At 38.2% G+C, this 22,781-nt stretch overlaps 3 protein-coding genes across 4 annotated transcripts; all 3 read left to right on the forward strand.

The window, feature by feature from the left end:
- The first annotated feature begins 587 nt into the window (after window positions 1-587).
- LOC124124153 (acanthoscurrin-1-like) lies at window positions 588-3,023 on the forward strand. The gene is made up of 3 exons (XM_048388696.1): window positions 588-671; window positions 2,177-2,540; window positions 2,885-3,023. Exons 2-3 carry the CDS (start codon window positions 2,189-2,191, stop codon window positions 2,893-2,895), a joined length of 363 nt encoding a protein of 120 aa, XP_048244653.1. The 5' UTR covers window positions 588-671; window positions 2,177-2,188; the 3' UTR covers window positions 2,896-3,023.
- Window positions 3,024-9,867: 6,844 nt separating this feature from the next.
- Window positions 9,868-12,431, forward strand: LOC124123261 (acanthoscurrin-2-like). The gene is made up of 3 exons (XM_048388693.1): window positions 9,868-10,000; window positions 11,570-11,948; window positions 12,293-12,431. The coding sequence occupies exons 2-3, from the start codon at window positions 11,582-11,584 to the stop codon at window positions 12,301-12,303; spliced, it is 378 nt and encodes a 125-aa protein (XP_048244650.1). The 5' UTR covers window positions 9,868-10,000; window positions 11,570-11,581; the 3' UTR covers window positions 12,304-12,431.
- A 6,767-nt stretch (window positions 12,432-19,198) lies between these two features.
- Window positions 19,199-22,504, forward strand: LOC124123255 (keratin-associated protein 19-2-like). Of its 2 annotated transcripts, none has more exons than XM_048388694.1 (3): window positions 19,199-19,335; window positions 21,645-22,020; window positions 22,365-22,504. In XM_048388694.1, exons 2-3 carry the CDS (start codon window positions 21,657-21,659, stop codon window positions 22,373-22,375), a joined length of 375 nt encoding a protein of 124 aa, XP_048244651.1. In that variant the 5' UTR covers window positions 19,199-19,335; window positions 21,645-21,656; the 3' UTR covers window positions 22,376-22,504. The 2 variants fall into 2 exon arrangements, with proteins under 2 accessions (XP_048244651.1, XP_048244652.1); XM_048388695.1 differs by having other exon boundaries at window positions 19,267-19,339.
- The last annotated feature ends 277 nt before the right edge of the window (window positions 22,505-22,781 follow it).

Here is a 22,781-nt window from a genome sequence, read left to right on the forward strand (position 1 = left end):
TTCAACACACAAACACGTTCAATGTAAAGTAATATTTCAATCACAAATACGTTCAAAGTAATCCAACAGTAAAAGAAATGATCGAACCCTTTCCAATTAGTTTCTTTTAAATTGAAAGCAAGATCAGGATTTTTATGAATGTTTATTATTTCTTCTCGTCGATATATTGCGGAATTGTACAGAAGCCGTAAATATTATCAGATTCACTCACTGGTCAATCACATCCCCACTTCGCCATTGCATGCGATAGGATCTAAATAGTTAATTGAATAAAAGGTCAGCTGAAGCAACTCCACGTAGCAATTATTGCTTGATTAATTAATTGAAGGAGATTTTATTTTAACCTATATAGTTAGAGAACTTGTTTGGAAACTATATAAAACCGACAGTGTGTCACTAATTTTGATAGATAATGTTACATACTTGCATGGTCAAGTATGACGTGGGTTTGACCGCCAAGATCGATTAGGTGTGTATGATAAATGTTGCCGTAGGTTAGGAAGAATGACGAAAGGTGTGCTCCAGGAAATTAGAAAACAGGAGTGGTTTTACACCCTGCATGGTGACATGCATGTCACGTGATAACTGCACGTGTATATATTACCCTGGCAGAGTTGTATCTTTCCACTTCGATATCAAGTCATTCTTCGTCGACCCATCTACAGTCGTAGGTAAGTGAGTGTCCTAACATTCTGACATGTCATTTGCTTATTCATTTGCACTTTTTTCTTTTAGTTCCTTTCCATTCCCGACATGGGTACAATGTGTGAAGCTCATTTCTGGTGTCCCCGCCGTGATATTGCTGGAATATTGCTACAAGCGTTCAAACCATACTCACTCACTCTTTTAGTTCTCAAAAACACAACGTGATTGTGAGTGAAACCATGCTAAACAAACAACTGTTAGACGTGAGTTAACTGAAGTTCCTTGGTCTGATATTTTGGTTGCAAATTTTGCTTTATGCTAGCTGGATTTGAGATTAATTTAAAGGTTTAAGAAAGAGTGTACATTAACTGTAATGATCATATTGAAGATGAAATACATGTTTTATTCAAATGTCCAACTCTCTAAACGGGTCAAACAATGAGACATGGTTTAAACATGAGGAATATGTCACTGCCAACAGCTGCTTTTTAATATTACAACGCAAAAAGCTCTTTCTATATGGGTAAAACATTTTTATCTGTATAAATCATCCTGTTTTGTCTATCGTCTCTCATAACTTTATATAAATGGTATGTATTATTATTTGTATGTATAAGCGTCTAATTTATGCATGATCTTTTATGATGTACAGCAGTCAGACGAATACAAGATATATGTGTGTCTGTCTGCGTTCAAGTCGCGTTGAACACAACTCAGCCACTCATGATCTCTCTACAGTAAAGTACGGTTATAACGAGCTCAAAGGGACTACTACTTCTAGTTCGTTATAACCGTAGTTCGTTATAAGCATATATACAGCATAACTACAGCAATTAGTCGGGACCAAAAACGTAACTTCGTTATATACGTCAGCTCGTTATAAGCGTGTTCGTTATAACCGTAGTGTACTCTATTCTAATTGACCTTGAATGAAGACTGATGTATTCACTTGCCATGCTGGACTGTGCCAATGGTGTTTTCTGGATCTGTTTCTATTCTGCCTTTATTCATAAATGAACTTATATCACAAATCAAGCGAAACTGTGATAGATGCGTTCAGTTTCATCTTAAACTATCTAAATATTCATATTCTATGCATTGGTGATATAATCCTATTTACAATTTAAAACGTCAACAATAGAGAATAACCAACCTCGATAATCTGGCGAAACAGTTTCCATATGGCGTAAAAGGCAGAATGGTCATGCTAGTAGGGCATCAACCCAAGAAACCAAGATGTTAGTTTGAAAGTTAGAAAGTTATTTCGATAATGTAAAACCTTGAAACGTAAATTCTGCCTACCTAACACACAGGAACGGTTCACCACTACTTGTATGTTCTAAAATGAAGTTTAGGTTTTGCCAAATCTTGCAAAATATAACCCGAAATCTCAACCCGAACAGAATATGTAAAGTTCTACGTGTGCTTCATTAAAACGGAATGTATTTACAATTTACGTTAATTTCAGAATCGTATGAATTAGCACGCTTTTTTTAAATAGTTAATATCAATGATACCAATTATTTTCCAGCAAGCCAGCACCATGAACTCCGTCATTGTCTTGGTAGCATGCCTGGTGGCGGCCGCTGTCGCCGAGCCTATTGGCTACGGTAAGGGTCTTTACGGTGGATTTGGAGGATTAGGAGGAGGATTGGGATATGGTGGACTTGGAGGATACGGATTAGGCCTCGGACTTGGAGGACTTGGAGGATACGGAGGACTTGGATACGGAGGACTTGGAGGATTCGGAGGACTTGGAGGATACGGAGGACTTGGAGGATACGGAGGACTTGGAGGATTTGGAGGAATTGGAGGATACGGAGGACTTGGATACGGAGGTCTTGGATACGGAGGACTCGGAGGGTTTGGAGGAATCGGAGGTTTTGGAAAATATGGTAGGTGGTACTTTAGTCGCCTTGATGAATTTACTGAATTTCCAAATTATGCTTACACTGTACATGTACCAGTATGTCTTACACCACAATGCAGATACATCTTCATGGCCACTTCAGATGACTACAATATAACTGTTACATGGAGTATGTTCTGTCTAAACAATCCAATTGATCGCACAGAAAAGATTATATTTTAACATGTAAGTCAGGTTATTCTCCCTTTGAACGTTGCTGCTCCAGACGTGGCCCAACAGATCGTCTGTTAGAGTTGCAGGTGCAGACACGATCCCCAAGCAGTTAAATAACTGATTGTCATACTTTACCAATCTTTTCTTTCTTTTCAGGACATTATTAATCTAACAACCTGACGATGTTGATAAAGACGATGAACGTGCACCACCAGACACGTTTGTATATATAGCCTTCTGAATGTATGAACTGTGATGACGTCGACCTTGAATAAAGCGCGCATGCAACATGAAACCTTCTAGTTCTTCCTTAAAACTTCCATTACCTACAATGAGGTGCAGAGAGGTTCCAAGAATTATATGCTTGTCTGTGCGGGTGCTTTGAAGTGTTCCTGCAAAGTTCCTGCTATACGACGGCAAACCTATAAATAATCGAGCCTTGACCAGACAATGCATCATATCATCATCATCATCATATTTGCTATTGCCCACCTTAATATCATAAAAAACACGAGCTAACGAAATTCACAAAAATGATGGAAGCAGATGAAACTCTATAACAGACATTTTCACTGAAAATAGTTATCACCGCTTAGTGGAAACTTGGGATAATACCTGATCAGAACATTTTGATTTATAACAAGTGTCAGTGCAAATTGGACGCTTCGGATAAAACCTCATAGCAACAGTTTTACTTATAACAAGTCCCACTGCAAATTGGACGCTTAGGATAAAATTCAATGAGAGCATTCTAACTTATAAAAAGTGTCACTGTAAGTTGGACACTTGGGATAATATTCAACAAGAGCATTTATTCTCAGAACATGAGATACAATTATATACAATTTTTAATCTGTACAAAATTACAGCAGTATACAAGAATAATAGAATTGGAATACGTTGTTTCTACTACAATTTACAAATTGTAATATACTAATATTGAAGGAATTTAGATAGGCCTTTCAGATCTCTTACACTGTTAATGGTCAAAGGTTTCTTAAATTGAGACAGGTTTGGAAACATAAAATATTGTTTATTTTAGAGTATCGCTTTTGGAGAAAAGCGTCCCATCGATTTATTTATAATGAAATGAAGCGACAAAACCCTTTCTTTATCAAATAGAAATCTCTGCACAAAGCTGAGTCGATTGTACGATTCTGACTGTCATGAGCATGCGTTTATGAATTACCATCAAATAGTGATGGCACCCATCACAGACACATGCAAAGGCAAGTCAATTGTTCACCTGAAAAGGCACGGGAACATATGGTACAGGTAAAAATAGGGAATTGCATCGGACATCATTTTTGTCACTGATGCGTCAAATTTGGAAATGTGGATGGTCTTCCCTGGGAATGTTCAGCCATCGACCAGTTTTAACGGGTAATATATGATTAGTAGTTCTGAATTTTAATATAGAGAGAAATATTGATTTTGAGAGCAATATATATTTCTCAAATGAAGGTTGATTATTCATGTACTTGCAGTACTTAGTATGAGGCACACTTCTTTATGAATAGTGTACATGTATTTGTAAAGTATTTGGGACGGTTTATGATACACTTCTGTTGAAGCAAGCTTATGCCAAAAGGAATGACACGTTTATAAAAGCCGATAACTGTATTTTATTTGATAAACAGTGTTACAGCAAATTGGACTAGTTAAAAAAGTTCTTTGAGAGCATTTTAACTGATAACAAGTGTCAAAGCGAATTGGACGCTTGAAACGAAACCAAACAACAGCATATTAACTGACAACAAATGTCACAGCAAAATGGACACTACGGATAAAACCACAACAGCTTAGACGCATATGATCTTTTGCAACGTGCTGATGACTCAGTAAACCCACATGGCCGCAAATCATTTGGCACATAAGAAAGTGGGGGTGGGGGATTTGCGGGGTGTGTGTGTGTGTGTGTGTGTGTATGTGTGTGTGTGTGTGTGTGTGTGTGTGTGTGTGTGTGTGTGTGTGTGTGTGTGTGTGTGTGTGTGTGTGTGTGTGTGTGTGTGTGTGTGTGTGTGTGTGTGTGTGTGTGTGTGTGTGTGTGTGATGATGACAGTGGGTACTGGGTGGTATACAGGTCTTATATTTCCCTTGATGCTTACAACAACCGTCATCGTGGTGTGTTGCACAGCTTAACAATACACGACCACTATTACATCAACATTATAATATTATAATCATTGGAATTTAAAAAGCAAACTGCTATAGAACGGCATCTATTACATCCTCATTCCAAACACAGAGTTATCATAATCATCATATCAGATATTGCCCATGTTTACATCATATAGAACACGGGCCAACGAAAGTCACAAGAATGATCAAACCAGATGGAAGTACAGAATAGTATTTTAACTGACAAGTATCACGGCATATTGGACTGATATTGGACCCCATAGGAGCATTTTAACTTGGTGGGTGGTGTAAGGAGCTTATGTTTCCTTGATGCTTACAACAAACGTTATCTAGACGTGTTCCATAGCCTCTTGTCAAAGCTTAAGAATACATAACTTCTATCGTATCAACATTATAATAGTATATGCTATTTTTGGAATTATAAAAAGCAAACTGCAATGGAAAAGAATCCTTTGCATCCTCATTCCAAACACATTTGACCCTCTGACCGTCTCTCATCTTCCTGCTCGTCACATGTAGGGGTAGCCTAGTGGTAACTCATATAGCCGTAGGCCCACACATGGCTAAAATTTCTCGTCGTGATTTTGCAGAAAACAGCGTAAAACCATACTTACTCACTCATCATTGGCGCATGCGTCAACTGTTTCAAAACAGATTATTGACAGGGTATCAAAGAAACAAGACACGGGAAAGTGTTGAGAATGATGATATGTTCGTACTCCAAAGTTCTTGCATTTTGACTCGGATACTGAGGACTCGGATACGGAGGACTTAGAGGACTACGATACTGAGGACTTCGTTACGGAGGATTTGGAAAAGGAGATCTTGGATAAGGAGGACTTGGTAACTAAGGACATGGAGGATTTGAGGACTGGGATACGGAGTACATGGACACGGAGTATTCGGAGGACTGGGATACGGAGTACTTGGATACGGAGTACTTGGAGGACTGGGATACGGAGTACTTGGGTACGGAGTACTTGGATACGGAGTACTTGTATACGGAGTATTTGGAGGACTGGGTTACGGAGGACTTGGACAAACTTGAAGGACTTTGATAGGGAAGTTCCGGATACGGAGGATACGGATACGGAGAAATCGCATACGGAGGACTTTGAGGACTTTGATACGATGACTCGAATACGGATGGCTTTTCAGGATTTCAGGGGTGTCAGGACTCGGTTGAGGACTTGGACACAGATGACTTTGAAGATTCGGACGTCTTGGGGGATTCGGAGGTTTCAGAAAATACAGTAGCTGATACTATGACCGCCTTATAGATGTATTAACTCTCATTCAGCATGTTATCTACACTAGTGCTGGCATGTTTCACACACAAATTCAGATAGATTTGAATACATCAGAATACAATGTATGTTCGAGGGGCGTTCAATGAGTTTTGTGGGGACACGGGTGGCCCAGTCGTCTAGGGCGCCGCGATTCGCTGTGCAGAGTTGCGTCCCTTGGGCACGCCAGAAACCTATGATTGTTGGTTCGAATCCCGGTTCGCCCCAATTATGTTTCTAGGTTTGTCAGCACCATACCCGTGCTCGTGGGTTTCACCGAAGTGGTTAACGTCTTAGACCTGCATCACTTCCGGCTTTCCTCCCACACTAAGCTGACACGCCGTGATATAACTGGAATAATGTTAAAAGCGGCGTTAAACCCAACTCACTCACTCAATAAGTTTTGCAACTTGGGCATTTGTGTATACACAAACAATGTCAACTTGTGGCAGGTGTGACACTAGACATAACATCAGGTTGACAGGTGTCATAACATGTTCCAGACACAACACTAAGTTAGATGTGATGGCTTCATTCACCTAAGGGTGGTCACAATCATGGATTCTCTCAAACATGAACAACGCGCTGTAATAAAGTTCCTTACCAAGGAGGGATGCAAAGCAAAAGAAATCCATATGTGCATTATGTGGATGTCGATTCGAACAGTTAAATCACACACCCTACAGCCCAGACTTAGCCCCCAGTGACTATTTCCTGTTCCAGCAAATGAAATCTGCCCTACGTGGAAGACGCCTTCAGGATGACGAGGACATAAAGGCTGCCACAGAGGCGTGGTTAGAGGGCCAATCTGTGGATTTCTATAAAAGTGGTATTAAAATCTTGAAGGATAAACGGAATAAGTGTATTGAGGTGAATGGAGATTATATTGAAAAATAATAGGGCAAAAGATATTCTGCGACTTGGTCTTATATTGAAGTTACAAAACTTATTTAACGCCCCTCGTATGTATGTATGTATGTATGTATGTATGTATGTATGTATGTATGTATGTATGTATGTATGTATGTATGTATGTATGTATGTATGAATGTATGTATGTATGTATGTATGTATGTATGTATGTATGTATGTATGTATGTATGTATGTATGTATGTATGTATGTATGTATGTATGTATGTATGTATGTATGTATGTATGTATGTATGTATGTATATATTATGTATGTATGTATATATGTACGTATGTATGTATGTACGAACGACTTTGATGACACCAGTTGAACAGCTCAAATGATGATAACAAATACTAGGTATTCACAAGCATGACAACTGCTCTACCGTAGTCACAACGGCAAGCGCACGGGTTCAGATCGGGAAAAGGGTCAGTGTAAGGACGGGTGCTGCTGGCGAGTGACCGGAGTGTGGTTCTTTATACAGGCGGGAACCGAGCCATAAAAACAATTTATGGTTCCAATACAGTTCCCAGATATATTGTCTTACCCTTAATCAATAAACACTGAACCCGGAGATGAGCGTCATAATATATATAAGTGTCGGCATGACGTGAAGCAGAATATTATCAGTATATTAAATCTTCAAACTATCAGATTTGGCAGATTGCGGGTATTTTTAATGTAATCGTCATTGGCGTTTGTCGCGTGGGCCTGAGATCCCAATGCTGCGAGCACTGAGCTTTTGAAAATGTGCGTAACAAAATACAACTGACTCGGCAACCAGAGGGTTAACTGGCTTCATTTTGGTACATGTTGATACCTAGTAACCAAAGCTCATATGTCCTTATTAACCTTAAAGCCCTAAGGCTTCGCTACACGCGCCAAAATATGCAAGTTGACAAGTTCCCTTTGGGCCATCAGTTAAAACACTTCCCTCCCCAGTGGCAAATCATTTAGTTTATAGTGAGAGTGAGAGAGTTTAGCTCCTGTCCATCATGTTATATATCTATGAATGTCTTGTACATAAAACGTCTTCATCATGCTAAAAAGAACATTCAGTAAAAGAACATTTCAATACACAAACACTTTCAATGTAATACAATTTTTCAACACACAAACGCGATCAAAGTATAACAACATTTCAGCACACAAACGTGTTAAAATCAAAACAAGATTTCAATACATCAACAAATCAATTAAACCAAAATTTCAACACACACAGACCTTCAAAGTAAAACAAATGTCAACACGCGTTCAAAGTGTAAAAAAAGGTTCAGCACACAAACACATTAAGGTAAAACATTTCAAGGCACAAACATGTTCAAAGTACAAAAACCTTTCAACACACAAACACGTTCAATGTCATACAATATTTCAAGCACGAAAAGGCGTCAAAGTAAAACATGTCAACTCAAAAAAACGATTTCAAAATACAAGGATTTAACACACACAGACGTTCAAAGTAAATTTACATTTCAATCCTAAAACACGATCAACGTAAAACAGTTCAGCACACAAACACATTAAAAGTAAAACAACATTTCAACATATAAACATGTTCAAAGTGCAAATCATTTCAACACACAAACACGTTCAATGTCATACAATAGTTCAAGCACAAAAAGGTGTCAAAGTAAAACATGTCAACACACAAACGCTTTCAAAATACAAGAATTTAACACACACAGACGTTCAGAAGTAAAGCTACATTTCAAACACGTTCAACGTAAAACAGTTCAGCACACAAACACATTAAAAGTAAAACAACATTTAAAGACACGAATACGTTCAAAGCAAAACAACATTTCAACACACAAACATGTTGAAGGTGAAACATCATTTCATCACACACACAGACATTCAAAGTAAAAGAACATTTCAACGCACAAACACGTTCAAAGCAAAACAACATTTCAACACACAAACACGTTCAAAGTAAAAGAACATTTTAAGACACAAACACGTTCAGAGGAAACCAACCATTCAATACACAAGCACTTTCAAAGAAGAACAACATTTTAATACACAAAAACGTTCAAAGTAAAACAACATTTCAATACACAAACACGTTCAAAGTAAAACAATATTTCAATGAACAAACACGTTCAAAGTAAAACAACAATTCAATACACAAACACTTTCAAAGAAGAACAATATTTCAATACACACAGACATTCAATGTAAAACATTTCAACACACAAACACGTTCAAAGTAAAACATCATTTCAACACACACAGACATTCAAAGTAAAAGATCATTTCAACACACAAACACGTTCAATGTAACGTAATATTTCAATCACAAATACGTTCAAAGTAATCCAACAGTAAAAGAAATGGTCGAACCCTTTCCAATTAGTTTCTTTTAAATTGAAAGCAAGATCAGGATTTTTATGAATGTTTATTATTTCTTCTCGTCGATATATTGCGGAATTGTACAGAAGCCGTAAATATTATCAGATTCACTCACTGGTCAATCACATCCCCACTTCCCCATTGCCTGCGATAGGATCTAAATAGTTAATTGAATAATAGGTCAGCTGAAGCAACTCCACGTAGCAATTATTGCTTGATTAATTAATTGAAGGAGATTATATTTTAACCTTTATAGTTAGAAAACTTGTTTGGAAACTATATAAAACCGACAGTGTGTCACTAATTTTGATAGATAATGTTACATACTTGCATGGTCAAGTATGACGTGGGTTTGACCGCCAAGATCGATTAGGTGTGTATGATAAATGTTGCCGTAGGTTAGGAAGAATGACGAAAGGTGTGCTCCAGGAAATTAGAAAACAGGAGTGGTTTTACACGCAGCATGGTGACATGCATGTCACGTGATAACTGCACGTGTATATATTACCCTGGCAGAGTTGTATCTTTCCACTTCGATATCAAGTCATTCTTCGTCGACCCATCTACAGTCGTAGGTTAGTTCCTTTCCATTCCCGACATGGGTACAATGTGTGAAGCTCATTTCTGGTGTTCCCCGCCGTGATATTGCTGGAATATTGCTACAAGCGGCTTCAAACCATACTCACTCACTCTTTTAGTTCTCAAAAACACAACGTGATTGTGAGTGAAACCATGCTAAACAAACAACTGTTAGACGTGAGTTAACCGAAGTTCCTTGGTCTGATATTTTGGTTGCAAATTTTGCTTTATGCTAGCTGGATTTGAGATTAATTTAAAGGTTTAAGACAGAGTGTGCATTAACTGTAATGATCATATTGAAGATGAAATACATGTTTTATTCCAATGTCCACTATACGATGATCTAAGATCTACATTATTTACAGGTATAACGTGACTGGAATACTGTTAAAAGCAGCGTTAACCCCAACTCACTCACTCACTCACTACAAGTATAACGGCTAAAATGTCCAACTCTGTAAACGGGTCAAACAATGAGACATGGTTTAAACATGAGGAATATGTCACTGCCAACACCTGCTTTTTAATATTACAACGCAAAAAGCTATTTCTATATGGGTAAAACATTTTTATCTGTATAAATCATCCTGTTTTGTCTATCGTCTCTCATAACTTTTTATGGATGGTATGTATTATTATTTGTATGTATCAACGTCTAATTTATGCATGTTATTTTATGATGTACAGCAGTCAGACGAATATAAGATATATGTGTGTCTGTCTGCGTTCAAGTCGCGTTGAACACAACTCAGCCACTCATGATCTCTCTACAGTAAAGTACGATTATAACGAACTCAAAAGGACTTCTAATTTTAGTTCGTTATAACCGTAGTTCGTTATAAGCATTCATACAGCATAACTACAGCAATTAGTCGGGACCATAAAAGTAACTTCGTTATATACGTCAGCTCGTTATAAGCGTGTTCGCTATAACCGTAGTGTACTCTATTCTAATTGACCTTGAATGAAGACTGATGTATTCACTTGCCATGCTGGACTGTGCCAATGGTGTTTTCTGGATCTGTTTCTATTCTGCCTTTATTCATAAATGAACTTATATCACAAATCAAGCGAAACTGTGATAGATGCGTTCAGTTTCATCTTAAACTATCTAAATATTCATATTCTATGCATTGGTGATATAATCCTATTTACAATTTAAAACGTCAACAATAGAGAATAACCAACCTCGATAATCTAGCGAAACAGTTTCCATATGGCGTAAAAGGCAGAATGGTCATGCTAGTAGCGCACCAACCCAAGAAACCAAGATGTTAGTTTGAAAGTTAGAAAGTTATTTCGATAATGTAAAACCTTGAAACGTAAATTCTGCCTACCTAACACACAGGAACGGTTCACCACTACTTGTATGTTCTAAAATGAAGTTTAGGTTTTGCCAAATCTTGCAAAATATAACCCGAAATCTCAACCGAACAGAATTTGTAAAGTTCTACGTGTGCTTCATGAAAACGGAATGTATTTACAATTTACGTTAATTTCAGAATCGTATGAATTAGCACGCTTTTTTTAAATAGTTAATATCAATGATACCAATTATTTTCCAGCAAGCCAGCACCATGAACTCCGTCATTGTCTTGGTAGCATGCCTGGTGGCGGCCGCTGTCGCCGAGCCTATTGGCTACGGTAAGGGTCTTTACGGTGGATTTGGAGGATTAGGAGGAGGATTGGGATATGGTGGACTTGGAGGATACGGATTAGGCCTTGGAGGACTTGGAGGATTTGGAGGACTTGGAGGATACGGAGGACTTGGAGGACTTGGAGGATTTGGAGGATTCGGAGGACTTGGAGGATACGGAGGACTTGGAGGATACGGAGGACTTGGAGGATTTGGAGGAATTGGAGGATACGGAGGACTTGGATACGGAGGTCTTGGATACGGAGGACTCGGAGGGTTTGGAGGAATCGGAGGTTTTGGAAAATATGGTAGGTGGTACTTTAGTCGCCTTGATGAATTTACTGAATTTCCAAATTATGCTTACACTGTACATGTACCAGTATGTCTTACACCACAATGCAGATACATCTTCATGGCCACTTCAGATGAATACAATATAACTGTTACATGGAGTATGTTCTGTCTAAACAATCCATTTGATCGCACAGAAAAGATTATATTTTAACATGTAAGTCAGGTTATTCTCCCTTTGAACGTTGCTGCTCCAGACGTGGCCCAACAGATCGTCTGTTAGAGTTGCAGATGCAGAGACGATTCCCAAGCAGTTAAATAACTGATTGTCATACTTTACCAATCTTTTCTTTCTTTTCAGGACATTATTAATCTAACAACCTGACGATGTTGATAAAGACGATGAACGTGCACCACCAGACACGTTTGTATATATAGCCTTCTGAATGTATGAACTGTGATGACGTCGACCTTGAATAAAGCGCGCATGCAACATGAAACCTTCTAGTTCTTCCTTAAAACTTCCATTACCTACAATGAGGTGCAGAGAGGTTCCAAGAATTATATGCTTGTCTGTGCGGGTGCTTTGAAGTGTTCCTGCAAAGTTCCTGCTATACGACGGCAAACCTATAAATAATCGAGCCTTGACCAGACAATGCATCATATCATCATCATCATCATATTTGCTATTGCCCACCTTAATATCATAAAAAACACGAGCTAACGAAATTCACAAAAATGATGGAAGCAGATGAAACTCTATAACAGACATTTTCACTGAAAATAGTTATCACCGCTTAGTGGAAACTTGGGATAATACCTGATCAGAACATTTTGATTTATAACAAGTGTCAGTGCAAATTGGACGCTTCGGATAAAACCTCATAGCAACAGTTTTACTTATAACAAGTGCCACTGCAAATTGGACGCTTAGGATAAAATTCCATCAGAGCATTGTAACTTATAAAAAGTGTCACTGTAAGTTGGACACTTGGGATAATATTCAACAAGAGCATTTATTCTCAGAACATGAGATACAATTATATACAATTTTTAATCTGTACAAAATTACAGCAGTATACAAGAATAATAGAATTGGAATACGTTGTTTCTACTACAATTTACAAATTGTAATATACTAATATTGAAGGAATTTAGATAGGCCTTTCAGATCTCTTACACTGTTAATGGTCAAAGGTTTCTTAAATTGAGACAGGTTTGGAAACATAAAATATTGTTTATTTTAGAGTATCGCTTTTGGAGAAAAGCGTCCCATCGATTTATTTATAATGAAATGAAGCGACAAAACCCTTTCTTTATCAAATAGAAATCTCTGCACAAAGCTGAGTCGATTGTACGATTCTGACTGTCATGAGCATGCGTTTATGAATTACCATCAAATAGTGATGGCACCCATCACAGACACATGCAAAGGCAAGTCAATTGTTCACCTGAAAAGGCACGGGAACATATGGTACAGGTAAAAATAGGGAATTGCATCGGACATCATTTTTGTCACTGATGCATCAAATTTGGAAATGTGGATGGTCTTCCCTGGGAATGTTCAGCCATCGACCAGTTTAAACGGGTAATATATGATTTGTAGTTCTGAATTTTAATATAGAGTGAAATATTGATTTTGAGAGCAATATCTATTTCTCAAATGAAGGTTGATTATTCATGTACTTGCAGTACTTAGTATGAGGCACACTTCTTTATGAATAGTGTACATGTATTTGTAAAGTATTTGGGACGGTTTATGATACACTTCTGTTGAAGCAAGCTTATGCCAAAAGGAATGACACGTTTATAAAAGCCGATAACTGTATTTTATTTGATAAACAGTGTTACAGCAAATTGGACTAGTTAAAAAAGTTCTTTGAGAGCATTTTAACTGATAACAAGTGTCAAAGCGAATTGGACGCTTGAAACGAAACCAAACAACAGCATATTAACTGACAACAAATGTCACAGCAAAATGGACACTACGGATAAAACCACAACAGCTTAGACGCATATGATCTTTTGCAACGTGCTGGTGACTCAGTAAACCCACATGGCCGCAAATCATTTGGCACATAAGAAAGTGGGGGTGGGGGATTTGCGGGTGTGTGTGTGTGTGTGTGTGTGTGTGTGTGTGTGTGTGTGTGTGTGTGTGTGTGTGTGTGTGATGATGACAGTGGGTACTGGGTGGTATACAGGTCTTATATTTCCCTTGATGCTTACAACAACCGTCATCGTGGTGTGTTGCACAGCTTAACAATACACGACCACTATTACATCAACATTATAATATTATAATCATTGGAATTTAAAAAGCAAACTGCTATAGAACGGCATCTTTTACATCCTCATTCCAAACACAGAGTTATCATAATCATCATATCAGATATTGCCCATGTTTACATCATATAGAACACGGGCCAACGAAAGTCACAAGAATGATCAAACCAGATGGAAGTACAGAATAGTATTTTAACTGACAAGTATCACGGCATATTGGACTGATATTGGACCCCATAGGAGCATTTTAACTTGGTGGGTGGTGTAAGGAGCTTATGTTTCCTTGATGCTTACAACAAACGTTATCTAGGCGTGTTCCATAGCCTCTTGTCAAAGCTTAAGAATACATAACTTCTATCGTATCAACATTATAATAGTATATGCTATTTTTGGAATTAAAAAAGCAAACTGCAATGGAAAAGAATCCTTTGCATCCTCATTCCAAACACATTTGACCCTCTGACCGTCTCTCATCTTCCTGCTCGTCACATGTAGGGGTAGCCTAGTGGTAACTCATATAGCCGTAGGCCCACACATGGCTAAAATTTCTCGTCGTGATTTTGCAGAAAACAGCGTAAAACCATACTTACTCACTCATCATTGGCGCATGCGTCAACTGTTTCAAAACAGATTATTGACAGGGTATCAAAGAAACAAGACACGGGAAAGTGTTGAGAATGATGATATGTTCGTACTCCAAAGTTCTTGCATTTTGACTCGGATACTGAGGACTCGGATACGGAGGACTTAGAGGACTACGATACTGAGGACTTCGTTACGGAGGATTTGGAAAAGGAGATCTTGGATAAGGAGGACTTGGTAACTAAGGACATGGAGGATTTGAGGACTGGGATACGGAGTACATGGACACGGAGTATTCGGAGGACTGGGATACGGAGTACTTGGATACGGAGTACTTGGAGGACTGGGATACGGAGTACTTGGGTACGGAGTACTTGGATACGGAGTACTTGTATACGGAGTATTTGGAGGACTGGGTTACGGAGGACTTGGACAAACTTGAAGGACTTTGATAGGGAAGTTCCGGATACGGAGGATTCGGATACGGAGAAATCGCATACGGAGGACTTTGAGGACTTTGATACGATGACTCGAATACGGATGGCTTTTCAGGATTTCAGGGGTGTCAGGACTCGGTTGAGGACTTGGACACAGATGACTTTGAAGATTCGGACGTCTTGGGGGATTCGGAGGTTTGAGAAAATACAGTAGCTGATACTATGACCGCCTTATAGATGTATTAACTCTCATTCAGCATGTTATCTACACTAGTGCTGGCATGTTTCACACACAAATTCAGATAGATTTGAATACATCAGAATACAATGTATGTTCGAGGGGCGTTCAATGAGTTTTGTGGGGACACGGGTGGCCCAGTCGTCTAGGGCGCCGCGATTCGCTGTGCAGAGTTGCGTCCCTTGGGCACGCCAGAAACCTATGATTGTTGGTTCGAATCCCGGTTCGCCCCAATTATGTTTCTAGGTTTGTCAGCACCATACCCGTGCTCGTGGGTTTCACCGAAGTGGTTAACGTCTTAGACCTGCATCACTTCCGGCTTTCCTCCCACACTAAGCTGACACGCCGTGATATAACTGGAATAATGTTAAAAGCGGCGTTGAACCCAACTCACTCACTCAATAAGTTTTGCAACTTGGGCAATGGTGTATACACAAACAATGTCAACTTGTGGCAGGTGTGACACTAGACATAACATCAGGTTGACAGGTGTCATAACAAGTTCCAGACACAACACTAAGTTAGATGTGGTGGCTTCATTCACCTAAGGGTGGTCACAATCATGGATTCTCTCAAACATGAACAACGCGCTGTAATAAAGTTCCTTACATAGGAGGGATGCAAAGCAAAAGAAATCCATATGTGACTTATGTGGATGTCGATTCGAACAGTTAAATCACACATCCTACAGACCAGACTTAGCCCCCAGTGACTATTTCCTGTTCCAGCAAATGAAATCTGCCCAACGTGGAAGACGCTTCCAGGATGACGAGGACATAAAGGCTGCCACAGAGGCGTGGTTAGAGGGCCAATCTGTGGATTTCTATAAAAGTGGTATTAAAAGCTTGAAGGATAAACGGAATAAGTGTATTGAGGTGAATGGAGATTATATTGAAAAATAAAAGTGCAAAAGATATTCTGCGACTTGGTCTTATATTGAAGTTACAAAACTTATTTAACGACCCTCGTATGCATGTATGTATGTATGTATGTATGTATGTATGTATGTATGTATGTATGTGTGTGTGTGTGTGTGTGTGTGTGTGTGTGTGTGTGTGTGTGTGTGTGTGTGTGTGTGTGTGTGTGTGTGTGTGTGTGTGTGTGTGTGTGTGTGTGTGTGTGTGTATGTATGTATGTATGTATGTATGTATGTATGTATGTATGTATGTGTGTATGTATGTATGTACGAACGACTTTGATGACACCAGTTGAACAGCTCAAATGATGATAACAATTACTAGGTATTCACAAGCATGACAACTGCTCTACCGTAGTCACAACGGCAAGTGCACGGGTTCAGATATCATCGGGTCGTTAACGGGAAAAGGGTCAGTGTAAAGACGGGTGCTGCTGGCGAGTACCCGGAGTGTGGTTCTTTATACAGGCGGGAACCGAGCAATACAAACCATTTATGGTTCCAATACAGTTCCCAGATATATTGCCTTACCTTAATCAGTAAACACTGAACCCGGAGATGAGCGTCATAATATATATAAGTGTCGGCATGACGTGAAGCAGAATATTATAAGTATATTAAATCTTCAAACTATCAGATTTGGCAGATTGCGGGTATTTTTAATGTAATCGTCATTGGCGTTTGTCGGGTGGGCCTGAGGTACAATGCCGTGAGCACTGAGCTTTTGAAAATGTGCGTAACAAAATACAACTGACTCGGCAACCAGAGGGTTAACTGGCTTCATTTTGGTACATGTTGATACCTGGTAACCAAAGCTCATATGTCCTCATTAACCTTAAAGCCCTAAGGCTTCGCTACACGCGCCAAAATATGCAAGTTGACAAGTTCCCTTTGGGCCATCAGTTAAAACACTTCCCTCCCCAGTGGCAAATCCTTTAGTTTATAGTGAGAGTGAGAGAGTAAGTGAGCTTGAGAGTGTGAGTGAGCGAGTTTAGCTCCTGTCCATCATGTTTTATATCTATGAATGTCTTGTACATAAAAAGTCTTCATCATGCTAAAAAGAACATTCAGTAAAAGAACATTTCAATACACAAACACTTTCAATGTAATACAATATTTCAACACACAAACGCGATCAAAGTATAACAACATTTCAGCACACAAACGTGTTAAAATCAAAACAAGATTTCAAGACACAAACGCATTCAAATTAAAACAATATTTCAATACATCAACAAATCAAAGTAAAGCAAAATTTCGACACACACAGACCTTCAAAGTAAAACAAATGTCAACACGCGTTCAAAGTGTAAATAAAGGTTCAGCACACAAACACATTAAGGTAAAACATTTCAAGGCACAAACATGTTCAAAGTACAAACACCTTTCAACACACAAACACGTTCAATGTCATACAATAGTTCAAGCACAAAAAGGTGTCAAAATAAAACATGTCAACACACAAACGCTTTCAAAATACAAGATTATAACACACACAGACGTTCAAAGTAAAGCTACATTTCAAACACGTTCAACGTAAAACAGTTCAGCACACAAACACATATAAAAGTAAAACAACATTTAAAGACACGAACACGTTCAAAGCAAAACAACATTTCAACACACAAACATGTTGAAAGTGAAACATCATTTCAACACACACACAGACATTCAAAGTAAAAGAACATTTCAGCGCACAAACACGTTCGAAGCAAAACAACATTTCAACACACAAACACGTTCAAAGTAAAAGAACATTTTAAGACACAAACACGTTCAGAGGTAACCAACCATTCAATACACAAGCACTTTCAAAGTAAAACAACAATTCAATACACAAACACTTTCAAAGAAGAACAACATTTCAATACACTCAAACATTCAAAGTAAAACATTTCAACACACAAACACGTTCAAAGTAAAAGAACATTTTAAGACACAAACACGTTCAGAGGAAACCAACCATTCAATACACAACCACTTTCAAAGAAGAGCAAAATTTCAATACACAAACACGTTCAAAGTAAAACAACATTTCAATACACAAACACGTTTAAAGTAAAACAATATTTCAATGAACAAACACGTTCAAAGTAAAACAACAATTCAATACACAAACACTTTCAAAGAAGAACAACATTTCAATACACTCAGACATTCAAAGTAAAACATTTCAACACACAAACACGTTCAAAGTAAAACATCATTTCAACACACACAGACATTCAAAGTAAAAGGTCATTTCAACACACAAACAAGTACAACTTAAAAGATCATTTCAACACACAAACACGTTCAATGTAAAGTAATATTCCAATCACAAATACGTTCAAAGTAATCCAACAGTAAAAGAAATGGTCGAACCCTTTCCAATTAGTTTCTTTTAAATTGAAAGCAAGATCAGGATTTTTATGAATGTTTATTATTTCTTCTCGTCGATATATTGCGGAATTGTACAGAAGCCGTAAATATTATCAGATTCACTCACTGGTCAATCACATCCCCACTTCCCCATTGCATGCGATAGGATCTAAATAGTTAACTGAATAATAGGTCAGCTGAAGCAACTCCACGTAGCAATTATTGCTTGATTAATTAATTGAAGGAGATTTTATTTTAACCTATATAGTTAGAGAACTTGTTTGGAAACTATATAAAACCGACAGTGTGTCACTAATTTTGATAGATAATGTTACATACTTGCATGGTCAAGTATGACGTGGGTTTGACCGCCAAGATCGATTAGGTGTGTATGATAAATGTTGCCGTAGGTTAGGAAGAATGACGAAAGGTGTGCTCCAGGAAATTAGAAAACAGGAGTGGTTTTACACGCAGCATGGTGACATGCATGTCACGTGATAACTGCACGTGTATATATTACCCTGGCAGAGTTGTATCTTTCCACTTCGATATCAAGTCATTCTTCGTCGACCCATCTACAGTCGTAGGTAAGTGAGTGTCCTAACATTCTGACATGTCATTTGCTTATTCATTTGCACTTTTTTCTTTTAGTTCCTTTCCATTCCCGACATGGGTACAATGTGTGAAGCTCATTTCTGGTGTTCCCCGCCGTGATATTGCTGGAATATTGCTACAAGCGGCTTCAAACCATACTCACTCACTCTTTTAGTTCTCAAAAACACAACGTGATTGTGAGTGAAACCATGCTTATGCTAATTTTGCTTTATGCTAGCTGGATTTGATATTAATTTATAGGTTTAAGACAGAGTATGCATTAACTGTAATGATCATATTGAAGATTTAATACATGTTTTATTCCAATGTCCACTATACGATGATCTAAGATCTACATTATTTACAAGTATAACGTGACTGTAATACTATTAAAAGCGGTGTTAAACCCAACTCACTCACTCACTCACTCAGTCACTCACTACAAGTATAACGGCTAAAATGTCCAACTCTGTAAACGGGTCAAACAATGAGACATGGTTTAAACATAAGGAATATGTCACTGCCAACACCTGCTTTTTAATTTTACAACGCAAAAAGCTATTTCTATATGGGTAAAACAGTTTTATCTGTATAAATCATCCTGTTTTGTCTATCGTCTCTCATAACTTTATATGAATGGCGCTGTATTATTTTTTTTATGTATAAACGTCTAATTTATGCATGTTATTTTATGACGTTCAGCAGTGAGACGAAAATAAAAAAATATGTCTGTCTGTCTGCGTTCAAGTCGCGTTGAACACAACTCAGCCACTCATGATCTCTCTAACGTAAAGTACGGTTATAACGAACTCAAATGGACTTCTAATTTTAGTTCGTTATAACCGTAGTTCGTTATAAGCATAACTTCAGCATAACTACAACAAATAGTCGGGACCAAAAAAGTAAGTTTGTTATATCCGTCAGTTCGTTATAAGCGTCTTCGTTATAACCGTAGTGTACTCTATTTTAGTTGACCTTGAATGAAGATGCTGGCGTGATAGCGCACTGGTTAACGTAAACACATCGTTTGATTGCCTGCATTTTATTACATTCTAATTTGATTTCATTCACAGGGTTTTAAGAACAAGACTGAGAAATGTTTGTATAATAGATAACAATGTTTTATCAGAAATACTGATGTATTCACTTGCCATGCTGGACTGTGCCAAGGGTGTTTTCTGGATCTGTTTCTATTCTACCTTATTCATAAATGAACTTATATCACAAATCAAGCGAAACTGTAATAGATGCGTTCAGTTTCATCTTAAACTATTTAAATATTCATATTCTATGCATTGGTGATATTATCCTATTTACAATTTAAAACGTCAACAACAGAGAATAACCATCCTCGATAATCTGGCAAAACAGATTCCATATGGCGTAAAAGGCAGAATGGTCATGCTAGTAGAGCATTAACCCAAGAAATCAAGATATTTGTTTGAAAGTTAGAAAATTGTTTCGATAATGTAAAACCTGGAAACGTAAATTCTGGCTACCTAACACACAGGAACGGTTCACCACAACTTGTATGTGCTAAAATGTAGTTTAGGTTTTGCCAAATCTTGCAAAATATAAACAAAAGTAACAAAAAATATTAAGGGTCACGCAAATTTTGTAGGACACATAAAGGTTTAAAATTATATACAATAACAACATTAACAAAAAAATATTCTTAAAATCTTCGAGGCCGCTGTTGGAAGCGAAAGAATACACGCTGATCAAGTAACAAAAATGGCGTTTGCAAAACGAACATTCTCGATTAACGAGTTAAAGGAGATATTTACAGTTTATAACGAAATGTTTCAAGAGAATAATAAGAGATACGAAGCCATATTGACTCCATAAAAGACCATCTGTCATTATTTTGCCTTGTCAATATGGAACTAACGTTAAAAGGAAGTTAACACCGGCTAGACACTCACGATAAAGGGAGACAATTTGAGGGGAGGTCACTCTTGTATGACATCAGTTCCGTCAAAGTGTTATGTTCACAGCAATTAAATAACAAGTGTTATCTTCACTGCATTGAAATATCAATTGTTATGTTCACTGAAGTTAAAATATCCCTTTTCTCAACTTCGGAAAACTCATTCTTTCACACTAAAGTATATACAAAATATATATATTCGGTTTGATATAACCACAGTAATTCCAATTCCCGAACAGAATATGTAAAGGTTTTTTTTACGTGTGCTTCATGAAAACGGAATGTATTTACAATTTACGTAAATGTCAGAACCTTATGAATGAGCACGCTTTTTTTAATTAGTTTATATCAATGATACCAATTATTTTCCAGCAAGCCAGCACCATGAACTCTGTCATTGTCTTGGTAGCATGCCTGGTGGCGGCCGCTGTCGCCGAGCCTATTGGCTACGGTAAGGGTCTTTACGGTGGATTTGGAGGATTAGGAGGAATGGGATATGGTGGACTTGGAGGATACGGATTAGGCCTCGGACTTGGAGGACTTGGAGGATTTGGAGGATACGGAGGATACGGAGGACTTGGATACGGAGGACTTGGAGGATTCGGAGGACTTGGAGGATACGGAGGACTAGGATACGGAGGACTTGGAGGATTCGGAGGACTTGGAGGATACGGAGGACTTGGATACGGAGGTCTTGGATACGGAGGTCTCGGAGGGTTTGGAGGAATCGGAGGTTTTGGAAAATATGGTAGGTGACACTGTAGTCGCCTTGATGAAATTACTGAATTTCCAAATTATGCTTACACTGTACATGTACCAGTATGTCTTACACCACAATGCAGATACATCTTCATGGCCACTTCAGATGACTACAATATAACTGTTACATGGAGTATGTTCTGTCTAAACAATCCAATTGATCGCACAGAAAAGAACATATTTTAACATGTAAGTCAGGTTATTCTCCTTGTGAACGTTGCTGCTCCACACTTGGTCCAACAGATCGTCTGTCAGAGTTGCAGGTACAGACACAATCCCCAAGCAGTTAAATAACTGATTGTCATACTTTACCAATCTTTTCTTTCTTTTCAGGACATTATTAATCTAACAACCTGACGATGTTGATAAAGACGAATGAACGTGCACCACCAGACACGTTTGTATATATAGCCTTCTGAATGTATGAATTGTGATGACGTCGACCTTGAATAAAGCGCGCATGCAACATGAAACCTTCTAGTTCTTCCTTAAAACTTCCATTACCTACAATAAGGTGCAGAGAGGTTCCAAGAATTATAGACCGCCTCCGTGGTCTAGTGGTAGAGCGTCCGTCGATCCCTGTCATACCAAAAGACGTTAAAAGATGGTACTTGTTGTTACCCTTGTTACCCTGCCTGGCCCTCCGTATACTGTGTCTGAATGGGGTATACATGTTAAACTGCGGCATGGTATCTCAGTGAGCTAGCACTATACATCGGCATCAGTCCGGACTAGTACAAGCAACCACAC

This window comes from Haliotis rufescens, unplaced genomic scaffold (assembly GCF_023055435.1).
Source record: "Haliotis rufescens isolate VD_foot unplaced genomic scaffold, xgHalRufe1.0.p SCAF_77, whole genome shotgun sequence".
NCBI classification, from domain to species: Eukaryota; Metazoa; Mollusca; class Gastropoda; order Lepetellida; family Haliotidae; genus Haliotis; species Haliotis rufescens.

Excerpts from the sequence above, each read along its gene's own strand:
- LOC124123261 (XM_048388693.1), top strand. The coding sequence starts at position 11,582 with ATGAACTCCGTCATTGTCTTGGTAGCATGCCTGGTGGCGGCCGCTGTC.
- LOC124123255 (XM_048388694.1), top strand. The coding sequence starts at position 21,657 with ATGAACTCTGTCATTGTCTTGGTAGCATGCCTGGTGGCGGCCGCTGTC.
- LOC124124153 (XM_048388696.1), top strand. The coding sequence starts at position 2,189 with ATGAACTCCGTCATTGTCTTGGTAGCATGCCTGGTGGCGGCCGCTGTC.